Source organism: Bos javanicus, chromosome 24, assembly GCF_032452875.1.
Source record: "Bos javanicus breed banteng chromosome 24, ARS-OSU_banteng_1.0, whole genome shotgun sequence".
Lineage (NCBI taxonomy): Eukaryota > Metazoa > Chordata > Mammalia > Artiodactyla > Bovidae > Bos > Bos javanicus.
In genome coordinates this window covers 43517152-43542713 of record NC_083891.1, presented here as the reverse complement: position 1 = coordinate 43542713, position 25562 = coordinate 43517152, and the positions used below count along the sequence as shown (strand labels likewise).

The following is a 25562-nucleotide window of genomic DNA, read 5'->3' as shown; positions in this document are numbered from 1 at the left end:
ACAGGTTCACATGGGAGACGGCCACTAAATCTTGAGAAAAATACCCACAGCATTTTGGTTCAGTAAAGAAATGAATTACATCCTTGATAACTAGAAACATTAACTGCTATCATTGGGAACTCCTATGAGAAAGACCCCCAAATGCAAAACAATTTTATGCTGGAATCTGAAATGTTTTGTCCAGTTCTAGAACTCAATCATGTTAGCAAATGAACTAGTTGCTATTTAAAATGAAATTTAATAACTGGCTAGAATGCTAAGTTAAAAGTTAATTAACTTTTATCACCATGTAAATTTTAGTTTTAAACTTATATTGAACACTGACATTCAGTTGTACAGAGAGCAATTATTTTAACCCTGAAAAACACTTAACAAAACTTCGGAAATGAGCACACATCCCTGTGAATTAGTACACTCCCACCAATTCTACAACTGCAATACGTTTAATACTGTAAATAAACACTGGACGAAGCAGAGCACTGGTGAAAGAACTCAGGCTTTAACACGTCATTTCATAATTTTTATGAGCTACCAGAGTGGAGGCAAATGGAATTCTTAGAACATTACTTAAAAATAGATTTTTAAAGACAAAGGTCCCATCTCATTCTTATATACACACACAAAGTTCATCTGTCACAGACAGCAAAAGTTCCATTTATACACTGACGTTTCCAGCAGCATCCAGCCCACTGAGAATAGTTACATTTAACAAGGGCGTCAGATCTCAGGAAGGTGGACCGTTCAAATCTGTATAAGACAGAACACAGTAGCTCTGGTGCCACTGCACGTGTGACGTGCTCACTGCTGCTTCTCAAATGCAAAAACCAAGTAAATACCTAAAAAGAAAACAAACAAAATTAGAGGTTGGTTTCTTATATCCTCAGGGCAACAGTCTTGGTCTTATTCATAATTTGGTGAAAATTCTCAAGCAGCTTTTGAAAGAAAAGTTCCATTATTTATTTCTAAGAGTTCTTCAATAATTGTGAGTCATACTTAGGTAGATATGGGATCGTATCTATTTACTTGAAAACAAATATCCACCTACTGTAATACTCTGACATCATAGCCATGGAGCAATCCAACTCAACAGCTCTAAAATCTCTACTGACAGGTTGAGGGGAAAAAAGCATAGAAGCAAAGAAAATGAAAACTGGAAACTTTATGATTTAATTATTTTAACTGGAATAACTACACTACTGTGAGTGCAGGGTACTCTTAAGTTTGCTACTTGTGGGTGGGTGAACCCTAAAAAAAACTGTAAAGGAATACAACGTGCATGTTGAAGTTCATCCAATTATCCAGCTGTAATGCTAAGGGCATGATAAGAAAAGTGGGCCAAGGCTACCTGAGGACTCACAACCCCAGCAGAGACACACCCAGCCTCAAAGGCATGCTCCCTGAAACTGGGCCTCCTGCTCCACGTGTGTTCACTCAAACATCCAAATGCACCCGCAGCTCCTCATCCTGAATCACTGAGGTGCAAACGTATCTTCTTTTGAGATATCGACAGACGTTATAGTTATGAAAACAACAGAGATGACAAAGTCTCGATATCACAAGCATGTTCAGGATGTTCACTAGGACATTCAAGCAGCAAGTCAAGATAAGAAGCCATGTGACAAGGAAGCCTTGCCCCTTGGGTCAACTGTGGGACAGGGGACAGACGAAGGATGGTAGATCATGTAAGGGCCTCCCAATCCTCGAGCTCTCTGTCCCTCAATCCAGTCTGCACAGAAGCATGAAGGCAGTCTCCCCAACACCTCTCTGATCATGCTGTTCTTTACTCCTCATCTACTACCTCCCAAGTCTTTTAGGAGTAATGAAAGATGGCTGGCAGCAGAGCAGACAGTCGGGCAGAAAACAGGCAGAGTGATCATCAACACTGTAAATTCCTCTTGAGGGTCAGATAGTGGAGCAACCTAAAGCTCTCATGAGCAAGTACTAAGGCTCAGGACAGTTCGGCATCAGAGCTTGCCCTGCATTCCAAGTACTCTGTCTACAACCAACCCTGCCAAACCCACCCCAAATACTTCTGCACCTACTGCAGGTAACCTGGCTGTCCTGAGCTGCTCTGATGTAGGGTCACTGAAAACTAATGCTCGATTTCAGATCAGCAATGAGTAACCTTCTCTCTTTTCTAACTCAAAAATTCTGGAAGTCTCACTAATTATATATAAAATGCCTTCTGTGCCAGCATTTCAATTAGGATTTAAACAAACAAAACTTGAACCACTTCTGATTTGTCAGCAACACATTTAAAGCATCTTCTAGAGGAGCAGCAAGCTCTGGAAATACAAGCTCATGATTAGACCAATAGGAGTTTAAAATACAGCTTCTCAGACTGTGGCACAACCCACAAAGCCCTCTAGATTATAAAAGTGTTAACTCGTCACAGAGCAGACGGCCCTGACACGATGATCCTGGCTGCCCTGTGGCCACTGATCCTTTCCTATTGCTCTTCTCATCTCTAACCCCCTTCTTCAAGTGTCTGGAGGCATCTAATTCACCTGCACAGTATCACTAATGTCCACATTTAGTATAAAAAAACTGTCCTGATCTGCAGCCAGCACCACCACCATGACCTCTGCCCAAGGTTATCCTGCTGTACCGCCCTTTGGCACTGACAGGACAGCTAAGGCAGCTGTGTATCTGCACTCCAAGGAAGCCAAAGAAATGTGTCGGTTTCTGCACACATTCCCACATTCATCACAGATGACGTCTCTAATATCTTCCAATCCCATTTCTACTAAAGGAAACAATATTCTGAGACAAACAAGCTCAAAGTGTTAGCCCTTGTCTTCCCTTTTCCTCTCTTTCCATTCAGCTAGTCCTAAGACTCCTCCTCCTTTCACGTGGGCTTCTGTGAGGCGAAGGCTACGAGTGTGAAGCACCTGGGTTAGCTCTCTGACCTTAGCCAAGCTGTCTGCCTGATTTCTTATCTGTGAAAAAGAGGCATGATTAACAGTAGTCTGCTCATGAAGCTGTGAGGACAGAATGAGGCATAACACATGAAAGCTTCCAACAGCGACCAGGCCCAGGCTAAACATTCCATAACACCATCTGTTATTATTTTCCAATTTCTCTAGTTTTCACTGAGTGCTCCTTCATCTGTTTTCCCCATTACAGGAACTTCAACGTGTAGAACAATTTGCCTAGAAGTCACTTATTTATGTTTCTTCCACTGCGAGGCAGAGAGGTAGTATTTATTTTTTGTATCCCCCAAAGCCCTTTCATAAATCTTTATGTAACTCAATATTCAAAGTGTTCATCTCTGAATACCTCTGATTTTCTCTTCAATATAATCAACAAATATTTAAGCGAAGAATGGAAACTACCTTGTAAGTCCTCAGGGTGACCATATGGGGCACCACCATCACCCTGGCAGGGAGGCTCTGGGACCTTGAGAACTGGCCAGGCCTCTGACTGCTCAGCCAGACACGCATGCCTCACTTCAGAACGCCTCCACATCATGGCCGTTCCCAACCACACATCCTCCAAGACATCCTGCTCAGTGCTGCCTAACTGAACATTTTAGCATTTACTAAACCTTCACTGTTAACATCAGAGAGGCCACAACCAAGTGAAACACAAGGAAGTGGTCCATAATCCAAAATTCCCAACAGAAATGTGAGGTAAAGATGTAAGATACAGATGGCTTTGTAGTAACGAGCAGACAAGGGAAATATTTAAGAACGCTCAAAGTTTACGTTAAGGAACACCCTGCATATGCTTTCTTTTGGCACTGAACAGCCTTGTAAGACAAGGGGAACTAGACATTTATAGGAATTTTGTGTGAACACAATCATCCCCTCACAATCTGTGTCAGAAGAATTTCTAAAGTCTTCCAATTTTAACAATCAGTTTGAAGCAATCTTTGCAAATGTCAGTAAATCTACACTGACAATATACTCACTTGTAGCTTCCCATTCTGATTTACTTAAGGTCCCCTAAAATTAAAAAAAATAAGAAAGAAAATTTCAGATTGAATATAGAAGCACACATATACTTATTTTTCTTTTTATTTTATTTATTTATTTATTTTTTAAATTTTATTTTATTTTTAAACTTTACAATATTGTATTAGTTTTGGTGCTCTAAAACTCTAACTTCACTATAAATATACATACAATTCACTGTTAATATTACCGTGATCTGAATATAAAATAAGTCAATGAGATTAACTTTTAATGCCATCTTCTCATCACTTTTGTGCTCCTGCCAATTCTCTAAACCACTGATTCTCAATCAAAGGGTGAATCTGCATAAAAGTGTATTCATTTGTAACTGGAAAAAGTACTGAGCTTACATTTTCAACTTGGCAGAAAAAAGGCCTATCTTGAAACATCAAATAATACTGCAGGAGGGAATAAGACTTTTGTGTTTTTACAAAGGAAATCACAAAATATCTATCATACAAAGGAACTAAACTGCATTTAGTAACATACTTGCTATTTTGCAAAGACACTAAGTAATAAGATACAGTGACAAGCCTGATAACTAAGGAAATAAGAAGTGATAAATGTTGAAGAAGTGATAAATAAACATCAATACTATAAGATGTCAGCAAAAATGTGTTACACAAATATCTATAAGTTCTATTGATAACAAAGTCACAGCTACAACTAGTAATACCACTATGGTTGTGGAGCATTCATAATTAAGGAAAATGTGAACTTCCACACAGAAGTCTGTGAAGATGTCATCTTCCCTCATCTAAGTTCATAAGCCCCTGAATTATATCTACGGAACACTGCTAGTCAGTAGTGTCCAGGCTAAGATACAATGATACAGCAAGAAAACTCTCAAGCCAGGCCAAGAACATTCCTCCCATCCCACTTTCTCAAATACAGCACTACATTTCTCAGCATTAAAGTGCATTTTATTCTGTATTCTACAATTATAAAAAGTCATAACTTAGGAGAAATAGGCTAAAGTGTACCTGATTTATAAGTCAGTGAACCCAAGTATTGTAAACCAGTGAAATAATTTAAGTTTCCATTTTCCTGTAAGACTTGTTAAAGAATGAAACCTTACCAAAGGTAGCTTCACTTGACTGTTCTTCATGTACTTCGCTGCATGTTCATAGTCACCAACCTTCTCAGAGGCAAGTCTGGAATTCTCGTTTGCAGGATATGGCTAAGGAATCAAGGGAAATTCCTAGTTGAGTCGTTACATTGAAATTTACAATTCAGAATGAAATACCCTAAATCACTGAAATGAGACAATAATCTTTAAGTATTACTTCAGAAATAAAAACTACACATACTTTTGAAATATTAAAAAAAAGGAGTGAAGGGAATCCTCTCTGAACAAAGAAGCTGCTGTGGTTAACAATGAGCATGGCTGGAGTATCTACAATTACAGAGTGTCACAGAGGGACTGAACAGTGTGCTGAATTGCCGCCAAGACCCCTTGGCAGCAAACACCTGCTGTATCTCCGTGACTCCCGGGCAAAGGTTTTTTCTGCCACAACTCAAACCTGAAGGAAGTTATCAACACAAGAGTTAAACATTCATCTGAATGTTACAGTGACTTAACCGCCACGGAAGTACAAACAGCAACTGGAAATAATACAAATAAAATTCAGTCAAAAGAACCTCGGGAGTTTCGGAAGAGAAGGAAAACATCCAGCCTCCAATACAGATCATCTCCACAATTACACAGAATATGAAGGGCCTCAAAAAAATGCTGTATTTTTAAAGATATGGTGACCAAATATCTGATATTCAAATTAATTCAAGCATTATTTTTAATCCATTTTAAGTATTAGGTTGGTGCAAACGTAATTGCAGTTTCAGACCGTGAATTTTAAATCATTATAACTAGGCTCAAACACATCATTATTAATCAAAAAACCATTCTGGAACCATTAAAATCAACACATTTTTGCCAATGAGAAATAAATTTGCTTATTTCTGTAGTGTAAAAATTCATGCTTCAGATACAGAGCAGCCCCAAATGCCGACAGTCCTGACAGCCCATGTTAAAGCTCTGTCCTAGGTGCTGAACAGTCTAGCATTGGCACCAGTTACCTGTGCAATTTATGTAAATACTGAGTGTGTCCATGGCCTTGAAAGGAATCTCAGAAACAACCAAACAAGTCTGCAACAACTGGGATTTTTACACAATTTCTAAATACTCACCTCCAGGGCCTGCATTCGTTTTAACAGCATTTTATTTTCATTGTTCTTAATCTTTTCCTCATAGAATTCCAGAAATGTTTTTTTGTAGACTAATTTCATATTGTACTTCTTCGCCATTCTGTCCAAAAAAGATTCTTTCATGAAAAGGCTTCCAAAATATTTATAATTCTTTACACAACAGTAACATCTTCTGGGCTTAACTAAAAACCTTACAAATTCACAAGAGGACCATGCAAAATAAGTGAAGGGCAACACCCTAGTGACCTGAAAAAAACATGCAGTTAGATCTCCCTGGGTCACAGGGAACTCCAGTAACCTAACAAACAGGCCAGGAAGTGAAACGAAAATATTCCCTTTCATCTTCTGGATTCCCTGGCAAGACAAACTATTAGTTTTTATCCTACATCTTGAACTGCGTCTTCACAGGTTTTTACAGGTCTCTTTTCCCAAGTTCCAGATGTCATGGTTCTGAAGAAAGTGGCCCAGATCCTTGCTCGATGTCACTCCCCGATGTACACAGCTTGCCAGCAGTGGTGGCAGCTCAGTACTGGCTTTTGTCACATTCACTCCATGCTCCCTAGAAATCTCCACCAGGACGATCCCAGGCCTGCAGGGCTGAATCCCACCAGCCTGTTCTCCTGCCAGTCTTTGCTATTTCAGTAAACCATCTAATTCTCCTTGCCACCCATCCCTGTGCCCAGTGTTCAGCACGCCACTGCATCCTCTCCATTAACCTGCAAAACATACTTGGAACAAGCCCACTTCCAATCCCGACACTGGCCACCAGGCTGCTCTATCACCATCACCATTCAATGTGGCACCACTTCATTTGCTTGTTTCCCTGCTTTTATTCTTACCCTCCCTCAACCAATATTCCAAATGCAGTCAGATGAAGCTTCAAAAGTGCACAGGTCATGTCCTTTTAAAACCCTCGTTGGCTCCCCAGCACACTTAAGGCAAAACTGGCCAACTAGACACCCTTTAGATATTGACTTAGATGTCACTTTCTCCCAGGTGGCTTCCTCAAGTCCTAATTACATTAGGTCTCCCTTTGCTCTGTGTAATATCTTTCCCAGTGCAACTGCCGAAGCAGATTACTGCGCATCTGTAGACAACAAAAGGGAACCTGAGGATGATTTCAGGCAACAGATAAAAGATGAGAGGAGGAACAGGACAAACCCTGAAAGGGGACCCTTGATGTGACAGATGAGGGGACAGAGTGAAGGGAACATCGGAGGGCCACTCAGCTTTGCAGGTAAGAGCCGAGTGGATGGCAGGAGTCCCTGCCACTTGCATCAGGCCCCTTGGGAAGATAACACAGGTCAATATAAAGCCTCTTCTATTCCAGGCAGTTCATTTTCTATCAAAAAATACCCAAAATAAGCCTTTACGAGGGAAACTGAGCTTTACATCTACAAATATCATAATTACAAAGAACAGAGACTCAATCTGACCGATTTGAATAGGTCTGCATATGAAAGCTAATTAACAAGACAGCAAAGGTGGCTTGGATCCCTATGCATTTTCAGATTGTCTCTCCGAACAAATACCTATCTCGATAAACAATTTATAAAAATTTGAAAATTAAAGTGACAATTTATTACTTGATATGTTTATCATCATTAGCAATACAAGCAGAAAAGATTGCTGATGTGTGCTTAGCCATTAAAAAAAAAAAAACTTTCGTTTCATTCTTTATCTTTTGGGGTATACTCAAATCACCATCAACCAAAAGCACCAAGCTAACATAACAAACATATAAAATAACATACTAAAAACATTTAATTTCTTCAAGCATAACATTTACCCAAAGTTTGCTAATTATAAGGAAAATCTGATATAAATTTTTTAACTTTCAGATTTATAAATTGTGTATAGTATTTTCCATGTTTAATCACATGCTACTTCATTTTCTTATTTTCTTTATTTTTATTTTATATAAAAGTTTTATACACTGTAGAACTCCTGAAAATCCTACATCCATAAATTTACAAGCTGACTGAGACACAATTCAAATAAATAATCACCATCTAAAAATAAGTAAAAAAATAAAGCTCAACCTTTTCCTCAGTTAATGAAGGCTTTGTTTTAAAAAGAAGAAAAAATAAAAAGAAGGAAATATACTTTGGTCAGCTGTGACATGGCCCACATTTAACTGGACTCTTCCACACTTCCTCTCAGGGAAACCCCCAAGACCAAGGTATCTCATTAGGCCTTGGAGCCCTACCTGATAAAGCTTGAAACCTCAGCTTTCCCTGAGGTTATGGTTTGCCAGGACTCCTAAGAATTCAGGCTCATGAATACATTCCTGAATCAGGATTTTACTATCACCACTGCCATGAGTCACAATTTCATAAGCTATAGTGAAATATAAAACAACTTTTAATATACCTATTCCCGTCAAAAGGAGGATCCCTACTTTGGGAGGACTAATTTTAGTTACCCAAGTACCAGTAGTTACTTAAAAACAAATCTTTGCTATTTCTAGTTGTCAGTTATTTCATGCCACAAGTTGTAGGCAACAGGCTCCCTTTTCTTGCTTACAGGATAAAATAGTTTCAGGAATAAAAGAAACTAAATGAGTAAGGCTGTAAGTGACCTATGGCACCAACCGTTGAGTCTTAGTTTTGTCATTATTCAGGCTATACTTCTTAAGATCCCACTTAAAATAAGAGACCAATAGAAATACTGATTTTCCCCCCTTTACCTTCATTCTTATGCAAAAAGACAATGTGCTATGTGCTAAGTCTCTTCAGTCGTGTCTGACTCTTTGTGACTCTGTGGACTGTAGTCTGCCAGGCTCCTCTGTCCATGGGATTCTCCAAGCAAGAACACTGGAGTGGGTTACCATGCCCTCCTCCAGGGTATCTTCCTGACCCAGCGATCAAACCCTCATCTTTAATGTCTCCTGCACTGGCAGGTGAGTTCTTTACCACTAGACCCATCTGGGAAGCCCCCAAAAGAGAATTGTAACAGATTAATGACATTCTTACTCATTTAACAATGGAAAGTAGACCAAGAATTCAGGGACATCCACAACACCTTCCAAGTTGAAGTCATATTTGCAGCCAAATAAAGGATAATCTCCTTTCTTCTGAAATTTCACAGTATATATTTCATTTCCAAATGATTCTGTTTCTGAAGCTTCAAGGCGTCTTCTGTAAGTTACACGCCCCCCCCAAAAAAATCAAATCTATTATTAGGTCAAATTTATTTTGATCAGATTTAATATGGGGGGGAACACACATGATGCAATTGATAGCTGTGAAGTGGGTCTGGGCCTCTTTTAAGAAGCAATATGCTAAAATATCATTAACAATCTCACTAACAAAATTATGCTAGAAATAGGCTTCATTATCATGACAGCTGGTTAAGTGTCATCTGATCTGGAGTTTATCTAGCAATACCACCTCTGGCTTTTTGGCTCAATGCAACATCAGTCCCCAACTAACACACAAAGATGTTTTAAAGGTTCATCTGTAAGTCTGACTTTTTAACTTAAAGCCAGATTATCTATACAAATACATTATCAAAGCACTCAGCCCTTCTATAAACTCTATTTCTGATAAATATCTGCTGCTCTAAGATAAGCTTAATTTTCAATATTTTATAAACCACAATATATGAAAGTACTTACATCAATTCAAAGCTATTGGGGGTGGTACCAATAAAATAGCCTCCAGGGCTCAGTCTCTCACACGCATTTCTGAGCATGACGTCAGCTTGCTCATAGGACTCGAATGAGTAATGGCAGACAAACTGACAACTGCAGATGTCAAAGCACATTTCTCGGTCACGAAACTTATCAGTCAGGAGTTCCTGAAATAAATTATAATGGGTCAAGATTTTGAAATTGGCTGCAACATAATTAGTGAATTTCTAATATTAGGATCCTTAAAATAAAAGTTGACATGCCCTCCAACCAACCTATCCTCTATCATTATGCATCTTAAGGATCATAATAAAAATGTTCTTTCTGGTTCAATATAATTTGATTCCCACTTTCATAGTAATATTAAAAACTAGAGATTCTGGAATCATACTAAAAATACATCAAACATATGACATTTAAAGGAACTGATTCTTTAATTGGCTTTACTGGAAAAAAAAGTAAAATGATGTTGACCTATATACTTGGGTTTATGAAAAACACAAAGCCAGCCTTTGAGACATTTTTTATTTTTTAGGCTGTGCTATGCAGCTAACAGGCTCTTAATTCCCCAATCAGGGATTGAACCTGGGCTACAGCAGTGAAAGTGCCAAATACTAATCACTAGACTGCCAGAGAGTCCCTGGGAAATTTTGAAAAATGCAAAATGTTTTTTAAAGGTTTCTAACTTTCTAGCAGTATACTACCACTCCTTTCCACCTTCACAACTGCAAACAAAACATGTAGTTAAAGGTATCTATAATAATTTAACGAGCTAACAAGTCAGAAAAGAGAGATAAAGGTTAAGGGGGAGATTTTCAGCATTTCAAATGCCTCTATAGTCTTGAACTTCAGCTGTCAAAGAGATTCGGAAACAGGTGTCACCAGACTGTGATATGTTGGGAAGCCGGTCAAAGAAATTACAAAGTAAACAAAACCTAAGTGCAGATCTATTCCAAAATAATAGAAAAAAGTGTCCAAACAGAAAAGCAACAAACGATTTCCAAAGTAAAAGTATTAAAAGCTAAAAATTACCAGAAGTATTTGGTGGGTCATTTAAGGAAATGTATCATTAATGGAATTTCTAGCTGAAATTAAAAATGCCATACCTTAAGATTTTTAATGTTTCAAAGCACATTTTTTTAAAATGAGCTGATTTTTAAAACAAATCACTTATTCAAACTAAAAATATAAAGACATACTTCTAAAAAAACACATACCTTTGAACAATCAGCAGTTATAAACTCAGCACTGAAAATATACTCATTATCACGACAACGGTTTTTCATGTCCTCATACCGCTGCTGACACTGTCTGACAGAAACATCAGCGATATCTGGAGGGGGAAAGGGCATCAATGATGTCAAGAGAGGCCCACATTACATCAGAAACACAAAAATGGCACAATCTAGATTTCATCTCAACTGTTAAACTCTAGCAAGGAATCTAGCCTTAGAAAAGCAAAAAGGTTCTATTTCCTTCAAAACAAGGGAGAATAAAGTCTTCTGTACCAAGGCAAATGACCCATATTTTTCAGAATGAATTAAACACTTTCTCAATAAGTACTGACAACAGAGAAATTCTATCATGATTTTTAAATGCTTATTCAAAGTTTAAAGCAGAAAGTTTAGATTCCAATTTGAATTATAAAACCTAACTCTGTACACTCAGCTTTTATATTTTCTTAATAAAATGTTATTTGTTTTTTCCCAGTGTTGAGACTTGCACTGCAGGTACAGAAGCACCAGTGGATGTTGTTGTTCAGTCCCTCAGTCGTGTCTGACTTTTTGCGACCCCATGGACTGCAGCACACCAGGCTTCCCTGTCCATCACCAACTCCTGGAGTTTATTCAAACTCACGTCCATAAAGTTGATGATGCCACCCAACCATCTCATCCTCTGTCGCCCCCTTCTCCTCTTGCCCTCAATCTTTCCCAGCATCAGGGTCTTTCCAATGAGTCAGTTCTTTGCATCAGGTGGCCAAAGTGTTGGAGCTTCAGCTTCAGCATCAGTCCTTCCAATGAATATTCAGGGTTGATTTCCTTTAGGATTCACTGGTTTGATCTCCTTGCAGTCTAAGGACTTGCCTGGTGGCTCAGTGGTAAAGAATCTGGCGGCAATGCAGGAGACCCAGATTCAATCCCTGGGTCAGGAAGATCCCCTGGAGAAGAGAAGAGCTACCCACTCCCATATTCTTGTCTGGAGAATTCCATGAACAGAGGGGCCTGATGGGCTACAATCCATGGAGTTGCAGAGTCAGACATGACTGAGTGACTAACACAAAGAAATAACAGTTGATACTGTGTCATGAATATCAGGTAGGAGCACCAATGATACTGGTAATTCTTGATATATTTTTCACTGCTATAAACCAGCTCAGAAAGAAAAAAAGGGGAAGGAGGGAAGCCAATTTCATTTAGGAATGTCCTTGATAAAGCAGTAAACATTAATTTTATAAAATCTTCAAAACATTTCTGTTATATAAGGAAGTCTATCTGAATAGGACTGGTGTGACTGACTGTGAGCTGTACTGGCCAATTTTTTATACAAAAATTGTTTTCACTTGAAGAACAACAGATAGACAAACTGGTTATTCAGACCTGGTAATCTGGCACATCTTTTCTTCAAAATGAAAAAGGTGAGAACTACAGATGGTATTTGTTACCAATGATAAACCTGAGCTTTCAAGTGAAAACTACAACTCCGAAAAAACTGTTTCTATCACGATGGGCTGGGCATTGTCCCAATACTAAAGACTTTTCTGATTATGGTGATATTAAACCAATGTGATTTCTTGATGCCAACGTTTAGAAGATTTGCATAATTTTAGTGAACAAAATCTCACAGGGCAAAGTGCAAGATAGATTTAATGGAGTTTCACATCAAATAATTCCATTTCACTGCTCATCAAATAACATATCACAACATACTGATGCAGAAACAGGGGTGCAAATTCAGCTGTCTTTTATTATTACAGACTTAAGAATCTGCAAAAATACTTTTAAAATGCTAGTCTTCTCACTAAATTTTACTTGTAATAAATTAAAGCTATTTTTTAAATTGTCAGTTTTAATTTCCATAATCAATAGATGTAACTACATACACAAAAGCTTCCCGGGGTCCTTAATCATTTTTAAGAGTGTACTGACCCCATGAATTGCAGCACACCAACTCCTGGAGTTCACCCAAACTTATGTCCATCGAGTCAGTGATGCCATCCAGCCTCTCATCCTCTGTCGTCCCCTTCTCCTGCCCTCAATCCCTCCCAGCATCAGTCTTTTCCAATGAGTCAACTCTTTGCATCAGGTGGCCAAAGTATTGGAGTTTCAGCTTTAGCATCAGTCCTTCCAAAGAACATCCAGGACTGATCTCCTTTAGAATGGACTGGTTGGATCTCCTTGCAGTCCAAGGGACTCTTCTCAAGAGTCTTCTCTAACACCACAGTTCAAAAGCATCAATTCTTCAGTGCTCAGCTTTCTTCACAGTCCAACTTTCACATCCATACATGACCACTGGAAAAACCATAGCCTTGACTAGACAGACCTTTGTTGGCAAAGTAATGTCTCTGCTTTTGAATATGCTATCTAGGTTGGTCATAACTTTCCTTCCAAGGAGTAACCATCTCTTAATTTCATGGCTGCACTTACCATCTGCAGTGATTTTGGAGCCCCCAAAAATAAAGTCTGCCACTGTTTCCACTGTTTCCCCATCTATTTGCCATGAAGTGATGGGACCAGATGCCATGATCTTCGTTTTCTGAATGTTGAGCTTTAAGCCAACTTTTTCACTCTCCTCTTTTACTTTCATCAAGAGGCTTTTTAGTTCCTCTTCACTTTCTGACATAAGGGTGCTGTCATCTGCATAGAGTCGGACGCGACTGGACTGAACTGAACTGAACTGAGGTCATAAACCAGAAACTGTGAGAAGTGCCGATTTAGGCAACATGACTCCACAGGCAGTGCTGTGCGCTTCCATGACTCCTCAGACAGGAAGGAACATGTTGTCTGCCTGCCCCTCTTCTGGGTTAAGAATGACTGGGAGGTTCAGGTGCTTGATTAATCCAGTTAAGTTCCTTTCAACTTTTCTCCTAATAGCTTCAGCATCTTTTAATGACTGCAACTAGAGCCATTATTTCATCAAGGGTGGAAAAATTTATTCATTGTGATTTTTCAATACCATTTGGTTATGCTGAAATATGGTTCATATAGGGTTAGAAAAGATAAATACCCTCTACCTTTGTTTATACATTACAGAGTAATGAGTAAGTTTCCTTGCTCCCTCCAAGTCTGAACAATGAGATTTTTCCCTTACTTCATGTGTTTCAATCCACTATAATTACTGTTTTTTTTAATTCGTGAAGCTGTCCTATCTGTGACCAGTGAAAGCCTTTCCAAGTTTGTGCTTCAAACATGGAGTCTGACATGACTTCAATCATTTGTGGTCTTAACACCATCAGTGAATTCTCAATCCTCATTTAAAAAACACCTGTCTCATGAGCAGCTCCCAGACATCTTGTGGTACAGTATTTCAGTATTATGCCCATAATATATCTTTCTTATTTCCATTTACCTGGCTGACCACAAAGCATTCCTTCCCATGTCATTATCTCTCTTACCAGTACAAACTAGCTTGTCAATTCTTCCTTTTTTCCACTTGAGCAAATCTCCACCTTTACCACATCCTAGGTCCAAAACAGTGATATTACGTTTCTTTTTCTGTCTCACCTTTTCTAAAAATTCCCCTAAAAGAGAAAAATAAGTTATAATAAATGCTCTTCTCCATTTTTACTAAAGCATAAACTGTTATCCTTAATAATCTAGTAACTTCTGCATGACGTGTAATATAAACATATTCATTTATGTAATTAATTCATAACTTTTGGGAAATATTTCAAATTTGACTAAGAGTTAATTAACTTGACTCTTCTTCAGCATTAAAAAAGAAAGAGTATGTCTCTGGTATTTCAGAAACTAAGACAGGTTTTTGAAGGTTATTTTCAGAATTTGATTCAACATTATATAGCAAACATTTTCTTTTATTTGATTAAACAGAAGTTTAACAGTATAGAAAAGCTGCACGATCTTGGCAGGTCAATAGCAAACATTTTAAATTCTAATTAATACAAGAATACTCAACACTTGTTCCTGATAAGAGAAAAATTAATTCATAATTTGTTGTAGTTCTCTTTCCAAAGCTAAGTGTTTGGCTTTTTATACACTTAATAAGATGAAAATAATTATGGGATCATAAGAGCTTGGTTTTGATAAAAGATTCAAGGCTTACCTCCAAAAGAAACACAAGAACTAGTCAAAAAACTATATAAACCTCTTTACTGTCATCAGAATTCTTAAAACTCTGAAGTACAAATGGAATCTTTTATCTCAATCTACCAAATCACATTAATAATTAATGGATGGTATTAGTAGGCTCCCTACATCAATAGCCAAATGGTTCAAATATCGGTTAAAGGCATATTAATATTCTTAGACAATGAAATATTCAGCAATTCTAACACTGGATAAAATACTGAATCCTAGATCTATTCTACCTTTATCATTCTGAGCTTAATGCTTTTTATTTCCTATGTAATATTTTGACTGCTAGAATATTCAGTATAAATACTTCTGCTTTCACCGTTCATAGGATTTTAAACTGATTTCAACAGATGTACAAGTGTTCAATATTTAACTTTCTGCTATAAATCTTTAAAAAACAGTATAATATGCAAAGAGTAAAAAGCAGCATGAGTGATAAAACCTCTTTATTTCCACAAAATAAGATTAATGAGAGGGGAAATCTTCATGAAACATTATTCAAGTTACCTTTATCACATTCAAGCATCACACTCAACTATCACTAGCTATAAACAGCAAGGAAGAGAAAATGAATGGCAAAGAATGGGTGTTGAGAAGACACACACAAAAAAAGACAGCAAAGGAATCTGGCACAGAGCACATCGATTACAGCAAGACAGGAAAGACAGGTGCAGACAGCAAAGCACCCGTTAAGAGAGCTGCTGGAACAGCTGAAGGAGAAACCACCATCAGGAATATGCTGAGAGATATGTTTTTGCCTGACATTTTTGCCTGACATAGTGTTTTTATAATAAAAACTACCTATTTTCCTGTTTATAAAAATAATACAATTAACAATGTGAAAAATACGACTGAACTTAAAAATATTTATTCAATGAATAAATACATGAATAAGTGACTAAGGAAAAATATTCAATGATAAGTCATCTACATTACTAAGGATGATGAAGAAAGGAAGAAAAAAATTGAGAAATTAGCAATAGGGTCCAAAGATTATTTTATGAGTATAGATTTTAAAATGCCATAATAGTAACCCTAAAAAACCCTTTTTTTAAAGTTTATTCATTTATCCTAGATGACAAGTAGCAGAATCAAATAAGCCTTGTTTTTGTAATAAAACATAAATATTAAAAACAAAAGTGAGAAAGAAAAATATTAAAATGTATCTGAAATGAGTCTAGTTCCCATTCCTAACACTTTTCAGGATGGATAATTTATTTTTTAAAATTACTAAAATATTGTCAAAACGATAGAAAGTAGTCATATATGGCACATTAGTTTTTTTAGTTTAACTATGAAAGCATTCTCACTTTTTCTGAGGCTGGCTTTTTAAAAAAACAAAACAGAAACCAAAACTAAATAAACTTTTTGTGAAAAACTTCAACATTTACTGGCTTTTATAAATTCTCTAATCTCAGGTAAGTGGCTGACTAATATATTTGATAAAGAAAGCAATAAATATTTTCAGAATTAAATTTCCTCCACTGACTTCCATTTTAAATTCAAAAATGAGTTTTCATAGACAAAAATGATGTTCAAAAAGCTGAATTTCTCCATCAATCCTCAAAGTAAACTTTATTTTTCCCCAGAAGAAAAGAACAAGTTCAATGGACAATCAATACAAATGATGACCTTTACCAACTCATTAAAGGCCCAGAGATTAAAAAAATCATGCCACTGCCCATTTTCTTAACTTAATGGAACCCAAATGTTTCATTCAATAATATAAGATTGCTCCAAAACTACTAGAGTAAAACAGATTATTTAATAGCACTGCTGCTGCTAAGTCGCTTTAGTCGTGTCCGACTCTGTGCGACCCCATGGACGGCAGCCCACCAGGCTCCCCTGTCCCTGGGATTCTCCAGGCAAAAACACTGGACTGGGTTGCCATTTCCTTCTCCAATGCACTAGGTAACCTTAATTCTAAATATAAAAGCACACTGCCTTCTGAAAACCTAAATAACTCCATATTAATATCTATGTAGTCAGCCATTAGTAAATATGAAAATAATTAACCAAAAAAAAAAAAAAGAAAATAATTTATCTCAAAGGCCTAATTTCAGTTTTGGCTCCGGTTTTATAAAGCCAAGGTTTGATGATTAAATGAACAGTAACTAAAGACCTAGTCACTTTGTATATGATTAACCACTTAGGGAGAAAAAAAGGAAACATAAGCTGAAATTAAAAATTCAAAACTGTAAATCAAAAAACAAACATACCAATGAGGACACTTTTCATCCAATTATTAAAATTTCTTAGGTAAAAAATTCTGCTTTGGCTACGCTTCTCCAAACCAACTTCCTGGAGTTCATTGTAGTGAGCAGCCACTGCTGAGCTGTGTCCTTCTTCCAAGTTCTGAAAACAGAAGAATGGCACAAAATTAAGAAGCTGAACATGAAATAAACAAGTCTAAAAGAGCATCTGGCCTATATATGGATAAAATACTACTGAGATTGGTATACTTCACGAAGCTGTAGTAGAATCTCAGAAATCCCACTAATTATAATCACATGAAAGATTTTCCCCTGCTCCCTATTTTTAAAAACATCTCCTAAGAAATTTTCATCTATAGAATTTTGGTGTTAATGTGTTAATAAAACCAGTATATTTCCAGAGTTCTGATTTATTCAGTTCAGTAAATGTCAGTAGTGAATGAAGTTCCTACAAGAAAATAAAATGGAAATAATATACTAACTATATTATTATAAAATTATTGTGGGCATTACATGAGCTAATATTCACAAAAAGATGAGAACACAACAGTCTATGTTTGGTGTCAATGATTTCTATTATTTGCTACTAACCTAACTCAAATTTCAATTTGTACTCTCTAAGACCTTAAGCATTCTACAAAAATGCCAGATAAGTAAAGGGCCTCAGATTCCCCCACTTTCTGCTCAACCAAAGTGTTTCACCTGGTATGTAAAATAGGTAAAAGGTTGAAGATTTTCCCTTGAAAAAAGGGTTCCACTGCTAGTAAAAATTTGAAAACTATGTTTACAATACAAGCTTCTCTCTATTAAAAAGGTTTGCAATTCACCAATGACAAACACCTGGCTTATCTGCCACTTTCTTCCTGAGGAGTGATAACAGAATTTTACTCATTCATTGCATAATGCAGACTCCACTTCAGGTCCCATCACAAAATAGTATTCCCAGATGAAAATGATTTGCTATCCCTTGCTTTACAATACTCTTGTTAGATATCAGGCTTCAAGTAACTACCCTCACATAAGAAGCGGAAATAACATAGTTTAAGGAATTACATTAAGAAAGAAATGTAAAAGTGGGTATCATCTAGAAATTTATCATTTTAAGAGATAATCTCAAACACAAAAAAGAGATAAACACCTAATTAAAAAGGAAAAAAGGTAAATCACTTGAAACTTACACTGATGTCTTTTTAAAAACACTAAGAAAAAAGCAAACTATAAAAACTCCTTTTCAAGTGTTTAGTCAAGATTTCCAAGTAAGATTAAAATTATCTCATTAGCAGAAGTTTTATCTAAATAAAAGAGAAATGAAAATCAAAACTACAATGAGGTATCACCTCACACAGGTCAAAATGGCCATTATCAAAAAGTCTACAAATATAAATGCCTGAGAGGGTGTGGAGAAAAGGGAACCCTGTACACTGCTGGTGGGAATGTAAACTGGTACAACCCCTATGGAGAACAGTATGGAGGTTCCTTAAAAAACTAAAAATAGAACTCGTATATGATCCAGCAATTCCACTCCTGGGCATGTATGAGAAGAAAACCAGAATTTGAAAAGATACATGATCTCCATTGTTCACTGCAGCACTCTTTACAATAGTAAAGATGGGGAAGCAACCTAAATGTCTACTGACAAATGAATGGATAAAGAAGATGTACACAATGGAATATTATGCAGCCACAAAAAGACTGAAATAATGCCATCTGCAGTAATGTGGATGGAGCTAGAGATTATTATACTAAGAGAAATCAGAGAAAGACAAACATATAACATCACTTACAGGTGGAATCTAAAAAAATGATACAACTGAACTCATTTACAACACAGACACAAACTCATAGACTTTGAAAACAAACTTATGGTTACCAAAGGGGAAAGGCAGGGGAAAGTGGTAAATTAGGACTTTGGGATTAACATATACACACTACTATATATAAAATAGTCAATCAACAAGGACTTTGCAAGTTCCCTGCTATACAGGGAACTCCACTCAATATTCTGCAATAACCTATATGGGAAAAGTATCTGCAAAAGAATGGATATATGTATAACTAAATCATGCTGTTGTATACCTGAAACTAACACAATATTGCAAATCAACAATACTTCAATATAAAATAAAGTTAAAAAAACAGAACCCTTATTAAAATTATGTTTTTAAAAAAAGGTATTTCATAACTGCTCCACATTTCAATCTGACATATTCCATTATGCATTTTAAAAAATGCATTCAAAATACCTTTTGCTTTTCAGGAACATCTTCAAGTTCTATTTTTCTCCTTTTCTGAGTGCCATCTCCAGCAGGTTCATCTTTTGGAAAACCATCAGTTTCTATTCTTCTTCTCCTTGAAATGCCTTCATCATCACCAGAACCTTTTTCCTCTGGGGCAATTTCAGCATCAAGTTTTCTTTTTTTGGGTGGAGTGTCTTCCCCACAGCTAGAACTTTCCTTTACAAGATCCTCCTCAAACTCCATTTTTCTCTTTTTTGGTGTGTTTACTTGCCCACAAGTAGGAGCCTCTGCAGAAAGACCAGTCTCAGGAAAGGCTGTATTTTCATTAATAATGAATGATGACTCTGTTTCTGAATCTAATGATGTTTTCACTTCTTTATGAAAGATTTTTTCATGTTCTTCTGCTTTTGCAGAATTTTCCATTTTTGATTACTTAAATGATGGTCAAACTTCATGAACTGATACTGAAATGGTAAAAATTTGATATTACTTGTAAACATAATGCTGAGACTTTAAAAGCAATTTAAATCAGAAGTTGGCCATTTAATTTCAGTGATCAAGAATTTTTTAAAACTTATTAGAGAATACTGAAAACAATACTGATACATATTGCACATGAATTTCTAAAAATGCTAATGAAGTACTAATTATAATCCCCATATACTTCCACAATCTAATCCATAAAAGTCACCACTGACATTAAAACTGACAAAAGTCGTCACAGTAAATGAAGTTAGTTCCATTTCTGTCCTGACCCTTACTCTACAGCCTTGGCTCCCAAAATGTGTGCTGGACACTGTAACAAATGCATATGTGCACAGCAGGGTATTTTAAAGTTTAATGAAAACTTATTGATATCTGACACCTGGAAGATATCACAGATACACCATCAAGTAGAGCTCAGTTTTAACTGAGTAGCTTGCATTATATTTTTCTTTAATTGACAACAGAACCTTGTGAAGCTAAGACTTTGGTGGTACCACAGAAAATAAATGTAAAACAAGAAGTGCAGTTGGTGTCAGATCTCATCTCAAGGCTTGAGAAGTCTAGTACTCAACAGATGTTGTTGTGCATAGTAACATTCCATTACTATGCACTTGTGGCAACTAAGAACTAAAAGACAGAAGAACCAGAGATCAAATTACCAATATCCACTGGATCGTGAGAAAAACAAGAGTTCCAGAAAAACATCTATTTCTGCTTTATTGACTATGCCAAAGCCTTTGACTGTGTGGATCACAATAAACTGTGGAAAATTCTGAAAGAGATAGGAATACCAGACCACCTGATCTGCCTCTTGAGAAACCTGTATGCAGGTCAGGAAGCAACAGTTAGAACTGGACATGGAACAACAGACTGGTTCCAAATAGGAAAAGGAGTACGTCAGGGCTGTATACTGTCACCCTGCTTATTTAACTTACATGCAGAGTACATTATGAGAAACGCTGGGCTGGAAGAAGCACAAGCTGGAATCAAGACTGCTGGGAGAAATATCAATAACCTCAGACATGCAGATGACACCACCCTTATGGCAGAAAGTGAAGAGGAACTAAAGTCTCTTGATGAAAGTGAAAGTGGAGAGTGAAAAAGTTGGCTTAAAGCTCAACATCCAGAAAACTAAGATCATGGCATCTGGTCCCATCACTTCATGGCAAATAGATGGGGCAACAGTGGAAACAGTGGCAGACTTTATTTTTTTGGGCTCCAAAATCACTGCAGATGGTGACTGCAGTCACGAAATTAAAAGACGCTTACTCCCTGGAAGGAAAGTTATGACCAACCTAGATAGCATATTCAAAAGCAGAGACATTACTTTGCCAACAAAGGTCTGTCTAGTCAAGGCTATGGTTTTTCCAGTGGTCATGTATGGATGTGACAGTTGGACTGTGAAGAAGGCTGAGTGTCGAAGAATTGATGCTTTTGAACTGTGGTGTTGGAGAAGACTCTTGAGAGCACCTTGGACTGCAAGGAGATCCAACCTGTCCATTTTAAAGGAGATCAGTCCTGGGTGCTCTTTGGAAGGAATGATGCTAAAGCTGAAACTCCAATACTTTGGCCACCTCATGCGAAGAGTTGACTCGTTGGAAAAGACTCTGATGCTGGGAGGGATTGAGGGCAGGAGGCGACGGGGACGACAGAGGATGAGATGGCTGGATGGCATCACCGACTTGATGGACGTGAGTCTGAGTGATCTCTGGGAGTTGGTGATGGACAGGGAGGCCTGGCATGCTGCAATTCATGGGGTCGCAAAGAGTTGGGACACGACTGAGCGACTGAACTTAAGAACTAGAAACTATTCCTTTCAATCTGTATATTTATTTTTTAAAATAAAGTTGTTAGGACACACTTAAATTGTTTGGACTAAACCACTTAGGGAAACTGTTAGGTATTTCTTTTGGCCTAGGGACACTGAAAACCAAGAGCAGGAACAGCATGGGACTAGTAAAATCCTTAGTTTGCAACGGATGTCAGAATCAGGTACAGAGTGAAGAAAGTAGAAAGATGTTTCAAGACCCAGCCTGCTACTTAATGACCATTGTTGTTGTTCAGTCACTAAGTCATGTCCAACTCTGCGACCCCATGGACAGGCTTCCCTATCCTTCACCATCTTCCAGAGTTCAAACTCATGTTCATTGAGTAGATGATGCCATCCAACCATCTCATTCTCTGTCATTCCCTTCTCCTCCTGCATCTTTCCCAGCATCAGGGTCTTTTCCAATGAGTGGGCTCTTCACATTAGGTGGTCAAAGTATCAGAGCTTTAGCGTCAGTCCTTTTAATGAATATTCAGGGTTGATTTCCTTTAGGATTGACTGGTTTGATCTCCTTGCTGTCCAAGGAACTCTACAGGGTCTTCTGCAGCACCACAGTTCGAAAGCATCAATTCTTCGCCACTCAGCCTTCTTTATGGTCCAGCTCTCACATCTATACATGACTACTGGAAAAACCATAGCTTTGACTAGACGGACCTTTGTCAGCAGAGTGATGTCTCTGCTTTTTAATATTCTGTCTAGGTTTGTTATAGCTTTTCTTCCAAGGAGCAAGTGTCTTTTAATTTCATAGCTGCAGACACCGTCTGCAATGATTTTGGGGCCCAAGAAAATAAAGTGTGTCACTGTTTCCATTTTTTCCTCATTTGCCATGAAGTGACGGGACCAGATGCCATGATCTTGGTTTTCTTAATGTTGAGTTTTAAGCCAGATTTCATTCTCCTCTTTCACCTTCATTAAGAGGCTCTTTAGCTCCTCTTTCCTTTCTGCCATTAGCAGGGTATCATCTGCATATCTGAGGTTGTTGATATTTCTCCTGGCAATCTTGATTCCAGCTTGTGAGTCATCTAGTCTGGCATTTTGCCTTATGTACACTGCACAGAAGTTAAATTAGGGTGACGATATACAGCCTTGACATACTAATTTTCCAATTTTGAACCAGTCCATTGTTCATATCTGGTTCTAATTGTTGCTTCTTGACCTGCACACAGGTTTCTCGGAAGACAGGTAAGGTGGCCTGGTATTCCCATCTCTTTAAGAATTTCTCACAGTTTGTTTTGATCCTCACAGTCAAAGGCTTCAGCCTAGTCAATAAAGCAGTAGTAGGTATTTTTCCGGAATTCTCTTGCTTTTTCCTATGATCCAACGGATGCTGGCAATTTCATCTCTGGGTCCTTTGCCTTTTCAATTCAGCTTGTACATCTGGAAGTTCTCGGTTCACATACTGTTGAAGCCTAGCTTGAAGGATTTTGAGTATTACTTTGCTAGCATGTGAGTAGCAACAGAGCAGTACTTTGAACATTCTTTCACATTGCCATTCTTTGGGACTGGAATGAAAACTGACCTTTTTCAGTCCTGTGGCCACTGCTGAGTGTTCCAAATTTGCTGACATATTGAGTGCAACACTTTAACAGCATCAGCTTTTAGGATTTTAAAGAGCTCAGCTGGAATTCCATTACCTCCACTAGCTTTGCCCCTAGTAATGCTTCCCTGAGGCCCACTTGACTTCATGTTCCAGGATGTCTGGCTCTAGGTTAGTAACCATATTATTGTGATTATCTGAGTCATTAACCTTTTTTGTACAGTTCTGTGTATTCTTGCCACTTCTTTTTAATTAGGTGCCTCTCCTAGGTCCTTACTGTTTCTGTCCTTTATTGCGCCCATCTTTCCATGAAGTGTTCCCTTGGAATCTCTAATTTCCTTGAAGAGATCTCTAGTCTTTCCTATTCTATTGTCTTCCTCTATTTCTTTGTTCACTTACGAAGGTTTTCTTATCTCTCCTTAGTATTGTTTGGACACTGTATTCAGTTAAGCACGTCTTTCCTTTTCTCCTTTGCTTTTCGCTTCTCTTCTTTTTTCAGCTATTTGTAAGGCCTCTGTTTAGTCTCTTTCAAATGTTCTCAGGCTTCAGATGAAATGGGAGGGTAAAAAAATAAATGGACAAGAATTTATTAAGCCACTCAACAAGTTCAGTGAAGTACTACAGAGAAGCTCAATAAGGGACTGTATGAATTAGTCCTCAAGAAGTTGATTCCCCCCCACCCCAGGCTTCTTTTTTTTTTCCGCAGGGAGTGGGGGCTACTCTCTAGTTGTGGTATACCCGCTTCTCATTGCAGTGGCTTCTCTTGTTGTGGAGCATAGGCTTCAGGGTGCCCAGGCTTCAGTAGCTGAGGCACATGGGCTCAGTAGTTATGGTTCCCTGGCTCCAGAGTACAGTCTCAAAAGTTGTGGCACAGGAGCTTAGCCACTTCATGGCATGATGGATATTCCCAGATCAGGGATGGAACTCATGTCTCCTGCGTTGGCAAGCGAATTCTTTACCACTGAGCCACCAGGGAAGGCCAGTCTTCAAGAAGTTTACAACTGATACACGACTTAAAATGTTGGGCTGTATTATTCAAACCAGAGAAGAAAAAGCAAAAGTCGGAAAATTAGTGAGATTCCGCAAATTCAGAACCTGAAAGTTACGAAGTGTTCCAACAGAATAAGAAATAAATTTGTTTAATGGAATGGGTAAAAACAAGAGACTCTAAATCAGGAAGGGTTTCAAGGGCTATTAACTTTCATTGTCCAAGGTTTGAGGTAACAAGATATTAGTAAGTGACAAAACAAGAATTGAATCAAAGAGGAAAAAAATTACCCAGAAACGTAATTTTCTAAATAACTGTTTAAAATGATTATCTAGTAATCATTTTCCTAATAAGGAAATAAAACTGGCTTTAATTTCAAATAAAACGATGTAACTTTTCCCTGGCTATAATTAATTCTCTCTGGAAATGTAGTATCTAAACTCACTATTGAGAATAAAAGTTAATTTATATTTATCTGTGACATTTCCACCAACGAAACGTTCCACAGACAATTCGATCAGAATAAGCGACACAGATTTCCAAACGACCCAACAGATGGATAAGACTGTGAGAGTCCAAGCTGAGTAATGAGTTAGGTCCCGACACAAAAGGTTTGCCTCTCGGGAACCCTCAGGGAAGGACTGAGTCGACAGGTACAAGAAGGCGCATAAACGACCAAACTTGCCTCTCGGTGATCTGCGCAGCAGTCACACCCGAGGTTCAGGTGTGAGCCCTCCACCGGGCTAAGGGCTGGAGCTCAAGCAGGTGAGCGCTACGCCGGACCCACAGGTGGGCCGATGGTGTCCTCGGACTCGAGGACGCACCGAGCCGCCCCAGCACCGCACGGCTCAGGTTCCGGCCCACCACGCAGGGCAGGCGGCCGGCCGCTCCGGCAGACGGCCGGGCCTGAAGCGGCTCTCGGACCTCTCGAACCCGGGCTGGGTCCAAGCAGAGGGGCGTCAGCAGCCGCCGAAGTGGCACAGCCAGTGGTTGGAATGCCCCTTCCACCCCGGCGGCCACCGCTACACACAAAGACGTAGCCCAGCGCTGCGACCCCACACTTACCTACCAGCCATCCGCGACTCTGTTTGCGGAAGCGGCGCCACGCCACGCGCGCGCTATGACGCCACTTCCGGAGAGCGCGGGTCGCTTGGCCCGGAATCCCG

The 25562-nt window shown here is 38.2% G+C and overlaps 1 protein-coding gene across 4 annotated transcripts; it reads right to left on the bottom strand.

Annotated features, from left to right (window-relative positions):
* Positions 1 to 507: 507 nt before the first annotated feature.
* RNMT (RNA guanine-7 methyltransferase) lies at positions 508 to 25543 on the bottom strand. Of its 4 annotated transcripts, XM_061400028.1 has the most exons (12): positions 25462 to 25540; positions 23391 to 24434; positions 19564 to 20021; positions 17327 to 17462; positions 14408 to 14533; positions 11013 to 11128; positions 9781 to 9962; positions 9137 to 9301; positions 6144 to 6261; positions 5035 to 5136; positions 3914 to 3947; positions 508 to 836 (listed from the first exon to the last, which is right to left on the bottom strand). In XM_061400028.1, exons 3-12 carry the CDS (start codon positions 19978 to 19980, stop codon positions 799 to 801), a joined length of 1434 nt encoding a protein of 477 aa, XP_061256012.1. In that variant the 5' UTR covers positions 19981 to 20021; positions 23391 to 24434; positions 25462 to 25540; the 3' UTR covers positions 508 to 798. The 4 variants fall into 4 exon arrangements, with proteins under 4 accessions (XP_061256012.1, XP_061256009.1, XP_061256011.1 ...); XM_061400025.1 differs by lacking the exon at positions 23391 to 24434 and having other exon boundaries at positions 25462 to 25543; XM_061400027.1 differs by lacking the exon at positions 23391 to 24434 and having other exon boundaries at positions 25466 to 25530.
* Positions 25544 to 25562: the final 19 nt, after the last annotated feature.